Genomic DNA, 21,469 nt, shown 5'->3' with positions numbered 1-21,469 from the left:
CTGGCGCGGCCAGATCAGAGAAAACAGTTCGCCGAATCCGAAGGAACGGCCCCGACTCAGAAAAATATGGATAGGGTAAGTTCTATCGTTATAAAGAATTGTTTTAACTACAATAGTTAACATTTAAGCAGAGCGTATACTTGAGAGAAAGATCTGTCAGATTTGAATACGACGTCATCGCCGGGAGATAATTACACCTAACAAATTCAAATGAACAAAATGTCAATACTGACCGAGTTTAACGTGAACCCAGGCCCCAACGTAACATTGACATGTTCGGGTAACGATCGAGAGCAAGACTCAAATTTCAAAGACAATGCATGACTTGAGTAAACATTTTGTAGAACAGTCACAGATCGGATAAATGAACAAAATTTGAGGAATATTTGGTAGTTAAAATTTAGGCCTTGTCATTGTCATTGTCTACTTTGGGTTCATTAATTTATCTATAATTTATTTTGGTATTTTAATTTTATTTATTATTGTGTGTGTGTGTTTTGTTCTGTGTGCATGCCATTTGAGATCTGTGGAAAGGTGTGCGTTGTGATATATGTCATGTCAATGGTACTCGATTTGTGCAGAGTGAATAAGTGCTGAAATATTAAAATACAAAATTTGGCCGACTTAAAGAAGATACACGCATTTCAATATCAAGTTGTGTTTACAATCACAATCACAACATTTAATGGAGAAGCCTGAGATTCTAAGCCTATTGCCTTGGCAAAATGTTCTTGTTCAGTCGAATGTTACTGTTTCCTGTAGTCTGGCTTTAATATCTGCCCTCTACCCCCAATCAGTTATACCAGGAGGAGAGACCAGAGGGTTACAGTGATTCAGTTCACTTTTCGTCTCCCAGGCACAGGTTGCGCCAAATTGATAATAATAACCCTCTCCTCTTTATCACAGACTCAACCTCTCTCAAGAAAAAGAAGACACTCATCCCGTATGGGTGCGAGCACAAGCCATGACGAAGATGAACACCCCCCTCGCTCGAGGCTACGGGCATCAAGGTTAACAAGCAGAACAAGTTCCGGCTCAGTCGAGATCGTGGACATTACCCCACAGACATCCACACCGCCAATCGCTGAAGATGGTATGATAAATGGGCAAGAACTCAAGGCTAAGTGAATTACACTCTACATGTATTTTGCCCTGTGGTTCTTCTTGCTTTTTCAACACAATGAAGATGGGGCTTCTACTATATCTTCTGCTGGGAGCCAGGAGGCCGTTTCTCGAAACCGTCATAAGTGTTACAGAATTTACACATGTTTCTATGGGATGTCCAGGAACTAAGACTTGTGGCGGTTTCGAGAAACTGGCCCCTGCAGGGCATTGACTCCTACACAATGTTAATTTCCTCCTCGTTCTCTAAGCTTTCTTAAAACAAACAATATTAGCTTTTTACAATTGAAATGTTGTTCATACATGCCCTTGAGCCTGCATTAAAACCATTACTGAGTTTGTTCTGCTTTGGTTTACCGGTAGAAGAAATAATGATAATCTGGCTTAATACGAAATATCGTTTCTAAGCCCTTTACAAATGACAGATTTTAGTACCCTGGCCCTGTTGCATAAAACTTACCACTGATGGTAACTTTGTTTTCAATATTAACTACCATGGCAACATCACTCAACAGCCAATCAAACCTACATGTAAATTTCATGGAAGTTACCATCATTGGCAAAATGACCACCGTTGGTAAGTTTTATGCAACAGGGCCAACTGGTGAAATTAACGACACAAAATGTTTAGTTTACCCTGGGACAAACCCTGCCTCAAGTAAATAATTACTTTGAAATGTTTGTTTTGTTTTCTTTGTTTTCTTTGACACAGAACCGATTGATTTGTCAATACCTGTCTGCATTGTGGACCTGACGGATGAGACGGAAACCACAAGAAATCGACCACGAAGAAATTTTTCTCAGGATGACATCGTTGATCTTACGTCTGTCGTAGATACCCCAGTAGAAGAGAGAGGTAGAAAACTGTTCCTCCATATTCCTTTATTTAGTTCTAAATAATGAAATTTGTTTGATGGGAACAATAAATATTTGAATACTACCACATAATAATCTGGTTTTATATAGAGATTAAAACGAAATATCGTCTGCAAGCCCTTTACAAATTTTATTAACCTAGTCATCGGATTCATTTATGTACAATGTGCACCATCTCCACTCCCTGGGGAGTATTCCTACCATATGGTCACCATTAGGGCATGTGGAATTACTAACACACACAAAGGCTCTCGTCATACCAGGTTCCCATTTCTCTCCTGTGTATGGAGTAGCAAATGTTGATTAATGCCTTGCCAAAGGACATTAGTGCCATGTCGGGGATCAAACCCATGACCTTTGCATTTCAAGTCAAGTGCTGAAACCACTCGACTACAACATTCCACTACCAACATCAAGTTGGTAGTTGACCAGGAGGCATCTTGTTTGTCAGCTATTGTCCTACCCAACAATAGACCAGTTCAGAGCAAGGAAATGGTATAAATGACAACAGATATTCATATTCGCAAATCTCTTAAACATATAGAAATTGCCACTTTGTAGATTTTTTTTTTAAAGAAGCTCTTTATGCAGTGGAGCTTCATGAAGAAAACCTCTAAAAAATCAGTTGTGTACTTCTCTGACATAGATACATGCTATCAATCTACTGAAATGTCAAAATGACTTATGAATGAACGTCTTCTTGTTCCCTGTAGCACCAAGGAGGAGAAGGAGACGGAGCAGGAGAGGGAGACCGATGAGGAGCTCTCAACGTGGTAACATCATACCTATCCTCAGTGACGATAGCGATGAGGAGAACGACATCATGGTCCTTCCAGAGATAGACATCGGGCAGAGCTACAGGACAGCCAGGTGGGTAGATGCTTAAAGGGATCCGTTAACTTTGTCACAGATTCTCAAACAAAATCCTGGATTTAGCTCATGCTGCAATGATAGTAATAAACCTTTAGGTCAGGAAGGAACCCCATGACTTTTACAAGCCGATCGCCTGTCTGATTATCAAGATATTTATGATTGGAATTACAAATTTTGAAAAACGTTTGCCAAACAGTTTTCATAAGACTACAGTCTATTGGGGAAAACGAGTATGGTAAAACCAGTTACTTGAATTTGTTTACTTTTTTGAGGCACTTCTTGATCATTTTGAAGCGCAATTTTTTAGGGCTTCAATATTACACGATATCACAGACACTGATAACACGTAGGGCCGTGCATCTCAGATTTAACATTGTTAAACGATGTCCTTCTCTTTGGAAGCATATATGTCATTTATAATGAGAGAGAGAGAGAGAGAGAGAGAGAGAGAGGAGTCACATGGGGAAGAAAAAAAAGGAAATGTGAGGGAGAGAGCGAAGGTGACAGAAAACAAGCTCTGGGAGGGAAGAGATGAGGTAGAGTACAGGCTATCAAGAACAGTGACTGCCCGTGGTATAAAGACAAACAATGATTCATCGACATTCAACATTTGCAAGCTAGATATAGACCCAATGATATTGAAAATTAAAATTATGTTGAGTAAGGAACCTAGCTATTACACAGTGTGATGGGACAGCGGCCATAACATACTAAAAACATGTATGATGGCATGCATGAAGTCTGGTACATGAATACAATAGAGATACAGTGTAAAAGAAAGGAGAGAAATAAGAAAAATTGGTAGAAAAGGGAGAGATAAACACCTTAAAATAAGGCTGCAGGTGAAGTTAGAGACTTCGGAGGTCAGCGCTTTATAAGCAAAGTTTCTTATTATTATCATTAAGTGAGGGAAGACGGGAAGGAGAAAGAACAAGCAGCTGGCATTAATGCATGCACTCAAACTAAATTATTCATCAATTAAAAGATTACTGTTTTCGCATCATTGTGGACAGAGTGAATGGCATTTAAAAACTATCATAAAAGACAATTATTTCCTTTAAATAGATAAATGCACCTCTTCTCAAATATACAAATTTGTTGAGTTGAAGACATTTACTGCTATAGGTTACATTATTGCACTTAATAGCAACATTTGAAATATTAACATTGATCAAAATAAGCATGGCAAAAGACAACAATTGTTCAAAAATAGTTATCATGAAAGTGACCTTGCTAACATGACAAGGCATGCAATAAGGTTGTGATCATAGCATAACATACCAATTACATGTACCATAATTAATGGTGTATAAACCGCACCTTTTGCCGCCGCCGATTTTTTTTTTTTTTTTTTTTTTTTTTTTTTTTTAGGGTGAAAAAGAGGGGTGCGATAAATACATGAGGGCGGTTAATACACCGTTAATTACGGTATGCATGTATGTGTGCAGGCATGCGTGAAGTCAGGTTCATGTTTACAGCATTAGAGATAGAGGAAGGAGATAAATAAGGAAATGAATAAGAAGGAAAAAAAGTGGTAGAATGGTACAGATGCACACCCAAAACAATGCTTCAGGTGAAGTGAGAGAAGACTGAGAAGGAGAAAAGATTATGACCTGGCTCCATGCATGCACCTAAACCATCCACATAGTACATACACTCAATAAGAAAATCAAAATCAAAATGAATTGTTGAAAATGTGTGTGGCATTTGGAATGAAAGATTGTCTGAATCTACATCGTATTGTTTTAGGCAATGTTAGACATAAACCAGAACGGTTGAACTTGAAAAGCTCATGTAGTGGATGAGAAGAAGCTTGCATTATTTTAGGAATCTTCAGTAGAACCTTCTTTTCATACAGAGCACCAATTGTGGCGACTCTGTGTGAGTAATTCGCTGAGCAACTTTCCTAGCTCTATCAAGCTTCTTCACATTCTCATCTGACAGGTTCCCATACATACACGTGAGACTGAAAGTAAGGATACTTTGTATCAAACTTTGGTAGAATAGTACCAGGATGGTATTGTCAACTCTAAATTCCCTTAATTTCCGAAGGAAATACAACCGTTGATTAGCTTTTCTTGTGAGTACTTGTGAATTTGAATTCCAATTCAGTGTTGTTGTCGATGATTTTCCCTAGATATTTGTATTCTGGGACTTGGTCTATGGTATGTCCGTGAATAGTAATAGGCTCATGAGAATGTAAAGGGCGACGAAAATCAAAGATGATTTCCTTTGTCTTTTGTACCTTGAGGACTAGATTTGATTGATCACACCATTTTACAAAACTGTACTTCTTGAAATTAGTTTTCAGACCCATGCTTTAGATAACCGCATATAGCTGTGTCATCAGCATATTTTATGACAGAACAGTTAGAGAAGAGATTCTTGAAAACGTTCTGAGAGCATGTAGATTTTATATGAGCTGGCAGTGCATATCCTGGCACGGTAGACCTTGTTTCTACTATGATATTTTGCAAATTTAACGATGATGCGTTGTGGTGTCTCACGTTTTTTATTAGTTGCACTAGAACCGATCTAGTTTTTGGATGGGATGGTTCTCGCCTAGTGTGTGCTTGCAAGGGGATGCAAGCGATCGATGTCTGATTTGGTGTCGATCTTCACCCCAAGCCTATCCTCACATATTTGAGCGATAACTTCGTTCGTGATTTTGTTGACGGTCTCATCGACACCGCAAGAAATCAAGCAATTCCAAGACGAATACTGCTCGGCATCATCCATGTTAACTTGTAGTTTCCATCTCTTGCTCCAATGATGTGCTCTTGTTGGTGTAGATGTTGGCATCGAACTGTAGGTATTCAGCTACCCGTTCCGCAATGGTTTGCTCGAGCCTGCCATGAGCATTGTTTTGATGGCAGAGACCAGGTATGTAACGAAGCTAGTATCAGAGAGAAGGTTATGTAATTCTTGTCTTATCGCTGTCGTCAAATCAGACCCTTCAGTCGGCTGGGCCTCCGTCAGGGCTACGCTTGGCGTGGATTTTTACACCACGGTTGATGGTGGTGTGGCTTTGCCATTGCGCTAATTTTGCGGGGTCTCCTTGTCAGGCTTGTGAAAGATGGGGCTAGCGAATGCCGAAGGTCCCAGGCTAGGCGCGGCCGGATAACTGTATGACGCTGCTACGCAGTGCTTGGTCTTTGCCGCCATCTTTTTCGTCATAGTTGCAAAAGAAGTTGCAAAATATCACGAAGGCAAGATGAATTGGCGTCCGTTTGATGGTCCAAAACTCAATGAGATGTGAAGAAATCAACTGGTGATATTGTGTTGGCAAGATATGTGCAAATTCAGTGCTTTTTGATGGCATTTGGTTAAAAAGCAGAGACTGAATTAGCCGCGTGCGTTCATGTTCGCTGTCCTATAATGTAATAATAATAATAGAGAATATTTATGAAGCGCATAATAAATTGTAAATTTCTCTATGCGCTTTACAATCATAACAAATTTGAATATATAAACAACATTAATACAACAATAAATAACAAAATAGATATTTATGAGAAAGTTAACCAATGCACCTACAATTGCACCTACAAAATTAATTGACATTACATATAACGAATTCAACAAACAGACACTCATCATGTCGAATCAGCCTCCCAACCAGCAACGGACAAAGCAGCTCTAGGAGATCCTCGAAAAAAAATAGGTTTTCAGGGCTCTTCCAAAGCCGTCAATGTACTTCTTCCTTAGCTTGGTGTAGCGTGTCTTCAGACTGGTATACCAGATTATCAGCTCCTCACTGTTAACACCCATCACCTCTGCTTGCTTCTGCCACAGGAAGTTCCTTTTTCTTTGTGTCCTATAGGCCTCAAATATTTTGTTTTAGAGGACTAGCTTCATTGGCCTTGAGCCATTCCAACATGGCTTCTTCTTGCTCAGGGTTAGATGGGTGTGAGTCTTGGTTTTCCTATATATAGGATTTATTGAAATCAAAGCAAATCACATCAAAAATCAAGAACAAACAGTCCGAAGACTGACACCTTTCTTGGGTATAATATTAAATTTTAATCAAGTATATACATCATAAAATGGTAGTAACGAATACATAAATAAGTCACATAAGTTAAAATATCAAATATGAAATAACTATCATCATTGAATATTCCAAAAAGGACATATTAAAAATTACAAAAATAAGTATACATCATTACAAGTACATCATTAGAGGACTCTTATGCTGTGCAATAACTAAATCAGGCACAGACCAAGAGTCCAAAAAAGAGAAGGATAAGACTATATAAAGGTTTTTTTAAAGATTAATGGTGAAAGAGAGAGGAAGACAACGTCAGCTAAACAAAACCCAGGGACTCTCCATCATCTACTGAGGCAGAGTGTGGAGATCTACAGGGGACAGGCTCAGGAGGCTTAGCAACTTGGGCCTGATCTGGCTGGCCTTCAGAGGAGCTGGAGCTTGGGGGTCTTCGGGTAGTACTAGTGGCTGCTTTCCCATTGGTAGTTTTTCTGGCACTTCTCTTAAGAGGCATGATGAAACACAGGAGGCAACTGTAGTAGTATACTTGAATGTCTTGATTTGCACAGCTTGAAGCGTTGAACGCGAATGAGGAATGGAGGTTGTTGTTGTTGAATAAATGGCGTTTTCCATCGTCATTGGATGATTTCGCCAAAAACGCGCTGGATTTTTATAGCCCTCGAGCCAGGACGACATTGCCCTTGAAAGAGTTTCCAGCCCCTGGGGATTATCCCGAGGCCAGGGCCTTGTACCCCAACGGTTTTGTGATCAATTGCAAATTTGATATGGTATTTCTGATCCCTTGATGGTCAGCCTTTTGAACAAAATGTGTGTACATGCATTAATGATTTTGATTGGCCATTGCCATTTTCCAATTGAATGCAAACTTATGTGTTACAGTCACCCAAAGTCTCATTTTGCGGGCTGAATGCATTGATTAATAGATAAATGAATAATAATAATAATGATAATACACAACATTTTTTAGGCGCTTAATACGGTTGTTTCTAAGGGTACCATTGTCTGACTAAAAATTACCAACCAAAACTTATAATAAACACACAAAATATAAATCTGTTCTTTATTCAATAAATCATGCATATATGATAATAAAAATTAATGATTAATAAAAAATTAATGATTACAAACCTTTTATTTTTTTCTTAAATCAGGGCAGAGACACCTAACAGTACAGCAACAGGTCCAGGAAGAGGGCGACACGCCACACCACAGAAGAGAGTCATCACATGCCCTATCTGTATGGAAGATGAGACAACAGTAAGTAACATGACGTCCTACCTTAATTACATGCCTCTTCCTTGACTGTTTCATTCGCATTGCCAGCAGGGAAAACTAGACTTGCTTTAAAAGCGCAATAGCTCAGTTAGTAGAGCAGTGGTCTCGTAATCCGACGACCCAGGTTCGAAACCAATTTGATGTGCTATTGACCTTTGCATTAATCCTCATTACCAGGTCCCGCGGAGAGGACCTAAAGCTTTCGGTCCTCTGGTTGCTTACTACCAAGTATCTAGATGCTTTCTTAGCAGTCAGGTAAAATGACTACCACCACTACTAAAAGCCATTAAAAGCAGCTGTTCTAGAAGCACCACTGTAAAATCCCTTCAAGCGCCATCTCAAGTTTGGCTGTAACAACTGTTTGCCAAGTGGAAATTAGGTTTTGGGTTGAGCATTGTTGGCAAGGTGACCATGGCGCTGTGCAATAAACAGTACACTAGGGCAGAAAGTTCATCAGTTCAGTTTCCTTCTAGTTAGATCATTTGCATAGCCAGCTGGGAAAACTATACTTGCTTTTATTAGTTTGAGTAAGTTTTCAAAATCAACTTTTGGTGGTCATTTGAATCGCATAAAGTTTACATGAAATGATGTTGTCATAAAGTTATTTTTTACTTGCCTATTTCACAACAAAGCTTTGAGAGTGCATGGCAAGCTTTTAGGTTCCCAGAAGAGATGTTAAACAGCCTCATAATACTATACAGCTGAATGTAGATCTGCAGCTTGTGCTACAGAGCAGTACTACGCCCCATATGACAGTGACCCCCCCCAAAAAAAATATATATTTCTGGGGCTCTATATCCAAGTTTGGGGAAATAATCGGAGGCTACTTTTTCAACTTTCAGGGGCTTTTTTTTGCACTTCAGGGGCTACTTTTTTCAGGGGCTACTCTTTGCTGTTTAAACTTTGTTATGTAGTTAACCAATTTTCAAGAGAAGGAGCCCCTAGGCCCTTCCATTTTTTCAGGAACTTTGGAGTACACAACAAACGTAACTCATATAAATTTTAAATGGTTATATCGGTTTAAATTGTAAAGGTTAGATAATGTTAAGGTTCTTGATTGAAGAATTTCATGACGTGATTTGTTGTGTGCTATTAAAGAGATGAGAGCACCATGGCCATTGTAGAGATTGAGCACTCTTAGAGATTTGCATCATGTTAAATGCAATACTGCCATCTGTGGTTCAGTCTTGGTCATTGCTAGGGTGCTATTTTACATGTAACATTGCCTGTCCAGTGAAGAAAATAAAACGATGTTAGGGTAAAACACATCATAGGATATTTTATTTTAGTTTTGTAGTTCTTCTTTGGTATGCCAAGCCACTTCCTCGTTCTGTCTTAATTTTGAATCTACATCTTCTTTATAAAGTAAGAGATTGAAAAGATCTAAGTTGCAAGATTATCCTAGTGTGTAGGTACTGCATGCAGAATCAGATGTTTTTTTAATTATCTTTCAGTTCAACTTGTCAATAGCTTTTATTTTTAAGTGTTTGTGCGTGTGTGTTTTGTTTGTGTTTTGTTAGTGTTTTGTTCATTTGTTTGAATGAGATGAGGTGAAACTCAGTGACATTTTCTCTTTTACTTTTTTTGTTTTGTTTTGTAAGATATACATGTAAGAGATTTTTTTTTAAAGAACTGGTATGAGTGAGTGGCACTTGTAAAATGGCGACTGGCAAGCATGCTCCCCAGGGAGTGGATAATGTACATACATTGTGTGCGGTTAAACCTGAATCCGATGACCAGGGTAATAATATTTACTACGCCTAGAAACAAAGTATTAGGCGAATCATAAATGTGAGCTATTATTATTATTATTATCGTGTAGAGACATAATGACTCTTCCAATATTTAACATTCAAATTGTGGTAATATGACTTTCCTAACAAGGCAAGTAGTTAAATATTCTGTGAGAGTCTGCGTTTAACCCTTTGAATGTTCTATAGGACTACATGTACATGTATTTCATTTCTAATTGTCTATGATAAGTAGACCCTGTGGAGATGTGTGCTATAAGAAGAAAAAAAATATTGCTGTCTAAATGGGCCTATTGACTAGGTAGACTAGTATGGGGGATCAAGGCATGAATGTAGCCTTAGAACTCTTCTTGACATCATGAAGCAATTAGAAACACATGAAGCTGCGTGACATGATGGTACAACAAGATGGTTAAGAATGAGATGATGTAGAAGACATGCACCTGTCTTCTCTGTCCCAGGGGGGTCTGGGAATCCTTGGGCCTGTTTTCATCAGCTCGAGATTGCCGAATAGCCCGCTATTTCTGATTTGGTAAATAATCCCAAAGTTACAAATTGCGTCTTCCTCGAAAGTTGAAACTCGAGCTCGAGAAATTAGCTAGAGATATTTTGCTCAGCGTTTGCGCATAGTGTGAGTCTTCGGGCCGGTGAGAACGCACTGGACAAATAGCGGGATATTTTGCAAACTAGCCCAAGATATCTTGGGATGATTATCTCGACCAAATATCCCGCTACTTGCAACTTCGGGCTGATGAAGACGCAAATTAACTGGATAATTTGCGATCGGGATAGTTCAAATAGTGGGATATTTGGCAATCTCGAGCTGATGAAGACAGGCCTTTCGCGAGGACGACTGTTTGTCCAATGATGGGATGGGTACGAGGAGTCGGGAGGCTCTTATTTTGGCTATCTTAGCGCAGTGATAGAGGTTGGGAATGCTCTATCACCATAAATATTTTAAACTGTTAAATGGAGTGTAATGCTTTATATATAAACATGATCTATGATGGAGGGACTGCAGTCAAGGTCTTATGCATTGTGGTATTATGTTTAAGGATTTTACAAAGAGGACATTTTATTAAATGTTTAGAGAGCTCTGTCTCTTTTATGTGTCTGAGTATACAGTTCATAAACTCTCTAAAAATTTACCCCATTTTCAGTTCCTCCACAAATATAATATTTTTAAAACAAACTGATGAACCCCTAAACATTACCTCAATGCAGAATTTTTAAAGCAAGAATTTTAAGAGACAGGCCACACAATATCTCTTGCATCATCTCCACCCATCATTGTATCACTATGGATTCAAACTGCAGAGTATCTATCCATACATTTGATCAAAGAATTTGTTGTGAACGATACCCACTTCTTAGGAAATGTATTCCTGTGTGAATGGCTCTTGTAGTAGGCCTATCTTGTAGCATCTGTGCCACAATTACATTAAGAATATATTCCTAGGAAGTCAGAAATTCCACCTCCTGCAGAATCAGTTACAGAGTTAAGAGTTACAATTGGGTCCAATCATCCAAATCAATCGTAAGTCCTCCAATCAATCCCAAGTTTACAGTCACCTATCTCTTATGTACATAGTTGCAATTGATATCAATCGCGAATAAGTTGCGATTTATATCAACTCTTTATAAGACAGAGCGTTGATGTTACACATCATACAGTAAATTGTATAGTAAAAATTCCTGTGAAATTCTGTTCATGTATTCTCCTAGAGTCTAGTCGTAAAACCATTCAGGAACATTCATACAAAATCTTAACTCTGCCACTTCCTTGTAAACTAACTTCCAGACGTTGATTTTCTAGAAGTTAGTAGTAAGAACCCAGTAAAGATTGTCGTACATCTCCTCTCAAAAGTCATTACACAATAAACACATATACATATTTACATGTAGGAACATTCCTGCAAATCTCAACTTTGCTATTTCTAGCATTAGCTCTAGGGAGGACCCAGTATAAAAATATTCTATTCATGTTCTCTCCCTTATCCATAGATATAACAATGATGTATTAATATTCCTATAAAATCTTTTTTATTCTATAACATATAAGTTACCTGGACTGAGTGAGAATCCAGCATGGAATGTTGCGTTCATGTCCTCTCCCCTGGGTCGTTGGTTAATTGTCAGGTGGAGGGTGCTTTTATCAGGCTTTGGGCAGGTTTCTTGGCAATGACCTCGAAGCCGAAGGTGTGAACTTTGTCAGGCATCCATCCATCAAGGGCTTACATTCTAACATTCCTGGCGTGGACGTCTTGTCGGCTTCATGAAACATGTTAAGGAGACGGGCAGGGAGGCAATTTAGCAGCAAGTTACATTGTTTGAACTATTTAGGCCTGTATAGGAGTGGAAGTGAGAAGGTTGCTTCAGTAACCTTTCACATTACATGTATAGTAGTGGATTTCACCTGGTTTGAATTTTGAATTTTGTACAATCTTATCTGTTCATAGATTGCATTTGTGTTGACATTTTCTGTCATATTTGATGTTGGTGTTCAAGTGATATTATTCTGATCATCTTATTCCTTGGCATTTTGTTTTACTTCCTGTGATTGTCAATATCGTACTTGTTTGGATTAATTGATAATTTTGACAAGAATATTCACAGCTTTCCGTATTCAAATTATTAAATACCACTACCCCCATTATCATTACCACCACCACCACCATCAAAATCAGTATCATCATCATTGTCACTACCACCACTGCAATCTCTACCATCACCATCATGCACATCGTCATCATCATCATCATCTATTCATTCATTCATTCATTCATTCATTATCTGCATGTATGGAGGGGTTAAAAACAAGGCCTGAATGCTTTATTTCAAATCTATACATGTAGGTACACACTTTCTACCCCTCCCATCCCACCCACTCATTTCCATCTCCTCCCCCCCCCCTCCCCTCCCCCCCCCCCCTCCCCCCCCCCTCCCCTCCCCCCCCCCTCCCCGCACCCACCCCACTCCACACCCCTCACATGCCTAAACAGACAACAATTCAGAGCATCTCCAACCCAAAACAGATCATGCCACATACTGAGTTGGATCATCTCATGATCGAGGCTTGGAAACTTTTCCTTGATTGTCCTTCTCTCTTTCTCTCCGGTCTGTATGCAAACAGTCAATATTGATGTGGCTTTAATGTGAGTTCCATCTTGGCTCAAGGTTTTATCCCAGATCTGTCTCTTCCAATCCGTCTCCCGAGATACCGCAGTCAAGGGATGCCTTCATGGAGGTACCTAGGAGGGGGAGGGATGCAGATGCAGACTCCTCAACCTTAAAGGAAGCGTCACTAAAAATAAGTGATCTATCTTGCAACTTAATCAAGGGATTAAACGTGAGGGTCCTCATGCCCAGTATATGGGCAGTAATTGACTAAAATTATTAATTGTACAAATTAGTCATGATACATGATCACAGTTTAAGCCATGTTTTATACCATGAGCTCAAGTAAACCCACAATTTGGGTCTTCCTTGTCACTAGTAAATCAAAATGTCTTATGAATGTAGGATCATTCAGTTTCCTCCAAATGACTAAAATCTGCAAATTCAGCTAATTCCATGTATTCTTTGAACTTTTACTGCAATATCTCCTATATCACTTTAAAGTGATATGTACGTGTACCGTGATGGAGGTAGAACGACAAGAACGTTGTTGAGAATTAGACACGAAGGAGTCAGCCATGGTCTTTCACCCTAGATCCTAAGGAGTTTTACATCTGTTATCCAGGTGTGTTTTAAGGCTGAAATCTGTTTGCTGAGCCTCCAACTAATAGTAAAATATTTCTTTGAAACATTTTGTTGAACATAAGCAGATAATTGAGGCCTTTTTTAAATGCACTTTTAAAAGGAGTTGCATATAACATAGATCAGTGGAGTTAGAACAAAAATACTGGTACACACAAATATTGGTACGTCTAGTTAACAGCCAAAGTAGTTAACTTAAGTTATTACCGGTAAGTTGAATTTAGTTAACATCTACATTTGTATAGCTGTTTGTGGATCGGGGTGGGACAGGGGGAGGGGGATATAGGTATTGGGGTGGGGTGGGGTAGGTGGACGGGATATAGGTATGGCGTTGCAATTAGAGGGGGAGAGCAGTATCTGGTTTCTACATCATAGGCTAAAGACATAGGTACATCATGATCTATACAACAGGCACATCTATTCTTCATTTATACACGACAAACCTTTTGTAAGAAAACATTGTCCTCTATGTGTGGCTTATAGATGAACCATAGATTCCATAGTACTTTACATACAGTACAAAAAAAACTAGAACAAACTTGTGCTAATTTAAATGTGCTCTTGCTCTCTCTCTCTCTCTCTCTCTCTCTCTCTCTCTCTCTCTCTCTCTCTCTCTCTCTTTCTCTCTCTTTCTCTATTTCTCTCACATGGTGCAACCACAAGCCTACCGTATCTCTCTTTCGCTTTCTCACTTTCCTTCCAGACTTTCTTCACCTAGCTTGTATGAAGTATTGATTTGATTGAGGACCTCTTAGGAAGTAGAAAATACCACTGTGACTGTGGCCTGTTTATTAAATATGCTATAGGCTTGTGATTTACATAATTTTTCTATTTGTGATGTACTGTACACGTGCTAGCGAAATGTGAAACATAATACATGTAGATGTTATATGCTATTTATTTCAAGATTATACAAGCAGAGGTCAAAACATTATTGGTATGATACATATTACTTACAACTACAATAACAAATACATTAGTTATGGTAATTCAAATTAAAAAGAAATTGAGCAAGATGGAAAGGGTGGGTTTCAAGTACAGATTTATGTGTGGGTATTCCTATAAAAGAAGGTCAGAGTTCATGACCTACAACATATGACCTCAAAGCAATAAGTAGATTGAATTGAAAGTTATATCAATCAATTACCATGCTCAGTCTGTCCTGCCTCAAATTGAATAAAATAGACCGTAGGTAGCATCAACACCATGTGTTATATCTGAGAGGTAGTTCTTCACTCGATTTATACAAATCAAAAGCCTGGTATCAAATAACAGGTCAGATTGACCCTGTCATCGCACACACCTGGTCAGAAGGTGTGGAGTTGCCAATTTAGTGGTCAGTGGGGCGTGGGTCATCCTGAAAGCAGGTCAGAGATGTCAAAGGAGAAATCCCAGCAATCTCTGTTATAATTTACATGGAGATGTTTTCTAGGCATACTATATGGGGTGTACATGTACCTCTATGTTGATTCAATGACAAGAGCTAACAAGAATGAGCAACATTTTATCTACCTTCTTTTTTTGTTGCTTGTTTTTTTTATTGTATTTAATTTTAGGTATCTGTGTAATTTCACAATTTTTCCCCCAGTTTGGTGTTTCCATTTATCCAATAAGCTCGATTTTCTTGCAGTAGTTTTATATGTGTTGTTTTTCATTGGATATCAAATAATTATAGACAGTTTGTCTTCAAATGAGAATTCATGGGAGAAATTAAAGATAAACTTTAGTACTGGTAATGCGATTGCATTGTGAAAGAAAAGGTGTGGAAAGGATCAGAAATGGTTGATCATGTAGCATGTAAGTATTGGTGTGCACTGCAAGGTTCTGGAGTCATCAAAATCATAATAAATTTGACCGAGTCTTGGTAAAGTAACAAGCACTTTACACAGAAAGCTATATATGGGACAACACACATGGTGTCGGGGGTAGTACTACCTTGATTTCCTTGTCTTTCTATGCTCATTACTCAGCCAATATACATTTTCTTCCAAAATTGTTTGACATATGTCATTTATTTGTAATCTTGAACATTCAGTGTAAGTTTCATTTGATTCTGTGAGAATTAATTTTCTTTTTTTTTACCAGAACTGGAGTTTATCTTGAAGCTTGGCTTTAAAGTAGGGATTGGGTATCTTTGCCTCAGATTGTTAACAAAATCCTGGATTTAGCTCATAATCATAGACCTTTAGGTCAGTCAGGAATCGCGTGACTTTTACAAGCCGATCTTCTGTCTGATTATTGAGATATTGATGATTGGAAAATCGAAATTTCAAAAACCGTTTTCCCAACGGTTTTATAATAATACAGTCTATTGGGGAAAATGAGTATGGTAAAACCGGTCACTCAAAGATTTTTTACTTTTTTGCGGCACTTTATGATCATTTTGATTTTTTTTAGGGATCAAATATTATACCATATCACAGACACTGATGACAGGTAGGGCCATGCATCTCAGATTTGTAAAACTGGAAACGTTGTTAAACGATGCCTCAGGCCATGGCATACGATGACCCCATGACCTGTGAGATGTGATAGACTGATAACTCTGTTACGACACCCTCATGTTCTGTCACTCTTTACATTTACTTATTACACCTCCTGTGTTCACCTGTGCATAGCTTGTGAACACAGTTGGAAGAATACCTGCGAAGTGCTCCTTATGTTGAAAGCCATTTTGAGCTCTCCAGGAGCTATATTGAAGAACTAAGGGATAATAAGATAATAAGATGACAGACCAATGAACTCCAACAATATGCATTGCTTTGATTTTGAGGTGTGATGATTGAGTAACTTTGTTACGTTCAATCAAGCAGCTTGACATATATTTAGGCAATGGGTCACATTCATATCTGACTACATGTGCTTGCCATAAGGTGGGTACTGTCAGGGGGGCTTTAAAGTGAGAAATTATAAATATTTTTGGTTTTTAGTGGAAGTAATGATATATTGATAACTGCATGAACTTTTAGATAAACTACAACTTATGTAAGATGAGTCCTTATAGTTCTGTATTTTGTGGAGGAGAGGATATGATGAATTCAAAAATATTGTAACATAGAAATTGATCTACTTTCAATTTCTAAAGTCTATAGTATCTTCCCTCCCTCTTCCTACATTTGGTGTTCTCTTACCATGAATTGTTTGTTTCTGTGAAAGTAAAATAATATTAAGCTATTTCTTGTGAATAAACAGGGTATATTAAACAGTAAGATCCTGTTTAATTATTGTAGGAGATTTGAATGATTACAGGAGATACCATTGATTTGGGGAAGATATAGTTTCAGGGATGAGGGTTTGAATTCCAGCCTGTCACTAATGTCCTTTGGCAAGACATTAATCCACATATGCCACTCTTCACCCAGGTGTAAAAGGCTACGCTGCATTTGCTCAGGTGATAATAACTTCAGGAAGAACAGCTTCCCTGGATAGACAAAATTATGATCATATTATAACTGTCATGAAAGCACACCATAAACTTCCCCTAAAAATATTGATTTTTCAGTAATGATTTATCAATCATCTCTGTTATTATTCTTTTCAGTTACGGAACAACGGTCAGCAGCTGATGTCAACGAACTGCGGTCACGTGTTCTGTCGTCACTGCATCCGTGCGAGCATCCAAACACAGCACCGATGCCCGACCTGTCGTAAGAAACTCACCATGAGGCAGATACACCCAATTTTTCTATGAGGGAATAACCAGAAGAAAAGATGTATGATATCTATATATTTATATATGTACAATGTATATTGCTGTTAAAGGTCACCCAAGGGTGAAAAATAAAAGTGGTTTTCATATCTACAGGTGAACTTTCTATGAAGGTTTGTCACAACCACTTTGTAGTTTATTTATGCTACATGTATTTATCACTACTACCAGAAGATTTGGTGACTTAATGTTGACGTGAAATCAGTCTAAACATTTTATGGAAATTATGATTCTCATAGAGTGCGACAGCTCCAATTAAGGTTGGAGTTGTGTCACTTGTGTGGCCACCGATCCGCTGCAAATAGGCAACCTTTATACAGAGGTGACTGCTATATAAGAATGAATTTGTCATATTCTAAGGATGCTTTTGTTCTGTCATTGTGCAGTGTTACTAAGGGCCTAGGATACAGTTTAACCATGTTCATGTATAGCTGGGTATGATCTGCAATATTGTGCCAGAATGAGACTTAAATGGCATATGGAAGAGGACAAGTTGAGCCTCACCCCTTCCCTCCCAGAGCTATAGTGTACTCTGCGTATGATTTTGATGGTGTCAATTTGTGAACACCTAAAACATCAATTCATATTAGCCTCAAAGGGGAAGAAGATGGTGCGCATAAGGTGAACATTGCATGTTTATACAATGAAGTATACCTTGAGTGTATACTACTCCTATAACATCTTCTGGAAGTTTAATACAGAAGCTCTGCAGAGTATATCAAGAATAGTTCCAAAAAGTTATTTTCCGGATGTCATTGCATCACGTTTTAATCAGGGTGGTAGAAACTTCTGTCCCACAAACAGACTTTTGAATGGAGATGGTTATCATTTCAGAAAGTGTAGATTATTCCCTGTAATCCAGCTTCTCAAACTATATGTTGTCTGCTTATCAGAATACATTGTGGTAGTCATGATTATCTTAGTGATCAATCTTTATATGAGTAATAAATCTGCATATTTATATGAGTAATAAATCGCATATAACATTTGTAGAAACTATTTTGGGGGTTGCCTAAGCCATGAATTCAAGTGAGTAATTGTAAGTTGTGTTTTAGATGCTCTCTATCAAATCATTTTTCAAGAATATAATAATAATAATAATAATCTGGATTTATATCGCGCTTGATATGGAATACTGTGTCTAAGCGCTTTACAGATATTATAACTTATATATATACTTGTAATTGGTATGTAATAATGCATCCATGAGACAGTTGAGTTGTTGTTTTTTCCGCCTGTTCGATCCTCTTAATATGTTATTGACAATTCTTGTAAATTCATTAGAAAAGTGATCGCAACTAGTACATCTTTCAAAACATCATTTCAATACCCTTGTATGTCCCATAGAAATCATATTAGGATTACATACGTCATTGTCATGTTCGTACATTTCAATAGTTACCTTAGGTTATCGGAAGTATTTGCTATCGTGTTAAGGGCAGAATATGCAAGTTATGGGGAATTTCAAATCGCTTAATGTCATCTCAAATGTCTACCGGTACTTGATATATGTTTCTTTCTACATGAAGTCATGTAGGTATAACTTGATATAGAGCTTGTTTATCTTGTTTGCACTGGTCTGCAAAATTCTTACACGCCGGTGCAGCAATTCTTTATATGAGCAATCATTTAATCGTGCTATACTATTCCTGACGAGGTGGTTAGTTATTTCCGTCACTGCTTTTGTTTATTGGACCAGCATGCTTTGGAAACAGTGTTAATGTCCTGAATTAGCTTGGTGCACATGATGGTATTCCGGCGAGCTGTGATTGCCAATTTAGCAAAGATTTACGGTCAGACTTGTCGCATTCACATTCTTCAACTTGTGTGATGGCAAAGGCAGTTTTGATAGAGTATAAAGCGTGTCACTTCTTCTTCAGCTTTTCCTTCATTTTGTTTATTTCTTTTCCTGCTTTTTATCATTGTAAAGGGAACTCCACCCTGGTATTAAAATGGTTTTAATATAAGCAGAAACATGAGAGGAACTGGTCAGTGAAAGTTTGAGCAAAAAATGATTAAAAGTCGAAAATGTTAATACAACCCCTGTATGAAACAAATCTATTCCATCATCAATAACTAAGAAAATGAACTTTTATGAACTTTTCTGTACGGGGAAAATTGGAGAAGAGCTCGCATGATACGTCAGAGTGTTGCCAATGGGTTTTTCACGGATGACAACATGAAAAATTCATATATCTTTTCAATCGGATATTGCTCAAACTTTGAGTTTCTCTTGTTGTTCTGCTTTTATTTTCTGTTTTTTTTTTTCTTTTCTTATTTGTCTTTCTTAATCATTAGTATTTTTTCAGTTTTATCCTATTCTCCTCGTTTTATCATTAACCAATGTTGTCTGGTTGTTGTTGATGTTCTCATAATTCTCACCATCTCTACTATCTCTATCTTTTCTCTCTTTTTCCCTTCTTGATCGTCTCCTTTTTTCCTTCTGGGCATTTTTTTTTTAATTGAGTAATATACATCTACCTCATTGTGTTCATGTACAGTAATGCTTGATCTCGTCGTGACATTTACTTTCCATTCTTAATCTCATTTCTTTTCATATTTTGTGCTTCTGTGAAGTACAATTTCTCCTATATTTTTATCTTTAAATGACTCATGCTCTAGTGAAAATGCATTGCTTTTCAATCACTCTCTTACTCTAGTCAAAGTCTCAACTGCGAAGTTGCAGTCCATACCTCATCCTACCCCTGAACCGAAACCTAACCTAAAACCCAGTAGCAACCTTGATACCATAGAGTACCTATTAAAGTACTAATGTCATTTTTGCTTGTCGTCCAGGTTATTGGTTCTAAGTAACAGAACCTGCGAAGAGGTTCACCGCGAGATCATTCAAGCAGCGGGCTGCAGCAAGGCAAATTTAGTATTTGGGTCTGGTGTGATCACCACACCATTATATAGCACACTTTGTTTGGAACCAGCAACTTTGACAACTTGGCCAGTATGACATCACACTTTGGTACCTTATAGTGCAATTTAGATGTCAGATCACCCTTTTTTTCTAGATTATCTTGACTGTTTTTTCTCTTCTCTATTTGTGTCTTTTCGTTCAATTATCTCTTTCATTTCCACTTGTTTCCTTGCCTTCGTTTTTAAGTTCAAATACTGTGCATCATTATCCGCTTTGTTTTAACGTTACAGTACAATCATTATCTGATGTCATTTTATAGAAAAAATATTACACAAATGTCCGAAGATCATTAGGTTTCCTTTTAAATATAAAAGACGCAGTTATATTGTATGTCTCAGTCTGTGGTTTAAAATCAGAAATAAACTTATGGGAGTCACGGTCCAAGGTTTATTAGAAAGAAAATAAAGAGATAGTTGTGGGAAAACTACTATACGAAAAGTTGTGATGTAGTCAGATCCAATCTTTTATATCCATACTGTTATTATTACATTTTCATCCTATTGAAGTGATCTTTACATGTTTTGTGATGAAGTACAACTTGAAATGGAATCTTATGGTAATATAAGATTGTGCTTGAGGTTTTGAAAGAGCAATTGTTACTTTAATTCGCAGGGCTATTCTAATTGAAAAGTGTATGAATTTTGAGTTATGATAAAAATGAGAATATTACATTGTTATGCCTCCGTTACGAAGTAGCCGGAGGCATTATGTTTTCGGGTTGTCCGTCCGTCCGTACGTCCGTACGTCCCGTTCTCGTGATCGCGTTATCTGAAGAACCGATTGCTGGATTCCTGCCAAACTTTGGTCATGTATGTATCTTGCAGAGCCGATGAACTGATTAGATTTTGGGGTCACGAGGTCAAAGGTCAAAGGTCACGGCTCATTATGTATGCAAAAACAGCTCGTGATCGCGTTATCTGAAGAACCGATCGATGGATCCCTGCCAAACTTTAGTCATGTATTTATTTTGCAGAGCCGATGAACTGATTAGATTTTGGGGTCACGAGGTCAAAGGTCAAAGGTCACAGGGCTCATTATGTAAGCATAAACGGCTCGTGATCGCGTTATCTGAAGAACAGATTGATGGATTCCTGCCAAACTTTGGTCATGTATTTATCTTGCAGAGCCAAAGAACTGATTAGAGTTTGGGGTCACGAGGTCAAAGGTCA

The 21,469-nt window shown here is 38.0% G+C and overlaps 1 protein-coding gene across 1 annotated transcript; it reads left to right on the top strand.

Annotated features, from left to right (window-relative positions):
* On the top strand, positions 1-20,031 carry LOC115918658 (E3 ubiquitin-protein ligase RNF4-like). Its single transcript, XM_030986145.1, has 6 exons — positions 1-75; positions 907-1,093; positions 1,835-1,978; positions 2,712-2,868; positions 8,032-8,137; positions 17,207-20,031. The coding sequence occupies exons 1-6, from the start codon at positions 67-69 to the stop codon at positions 17,354-17,356; spliced, it is 753 nt and encodes a 250-aa protein (XP_030842005.1). The 5' UTR covers positions 1-66; the 3' UTR covers positions 17,357-20,031.
* The last annotated feature ends 1,438 nt before the right edge of the window (positions 20,032-21,469 follow it).

This window comes from Strongylocentrotus purpuratus, unplaced genomic scaffold, assembly GCF_000002235.5.
Source record: "Strongylocentrotus purpuratus isolate Spur 01 unplaced genomic scaffold, Spur_5.0 spur5_scaffold_15, whole genome shotgun sequence".
NCBI classification, from domain to species: domain Eukaryota; kingdom Metazoa; phylum Echinodermata; class Echinoidea; order Camarodonta; family Strongylocentrotidae; genus Strongylocentrotus; species Strongylocentrotus purpuratus.
This window is presented reverse-complemented; position numbering and strand designations above follow the sequence as displayed.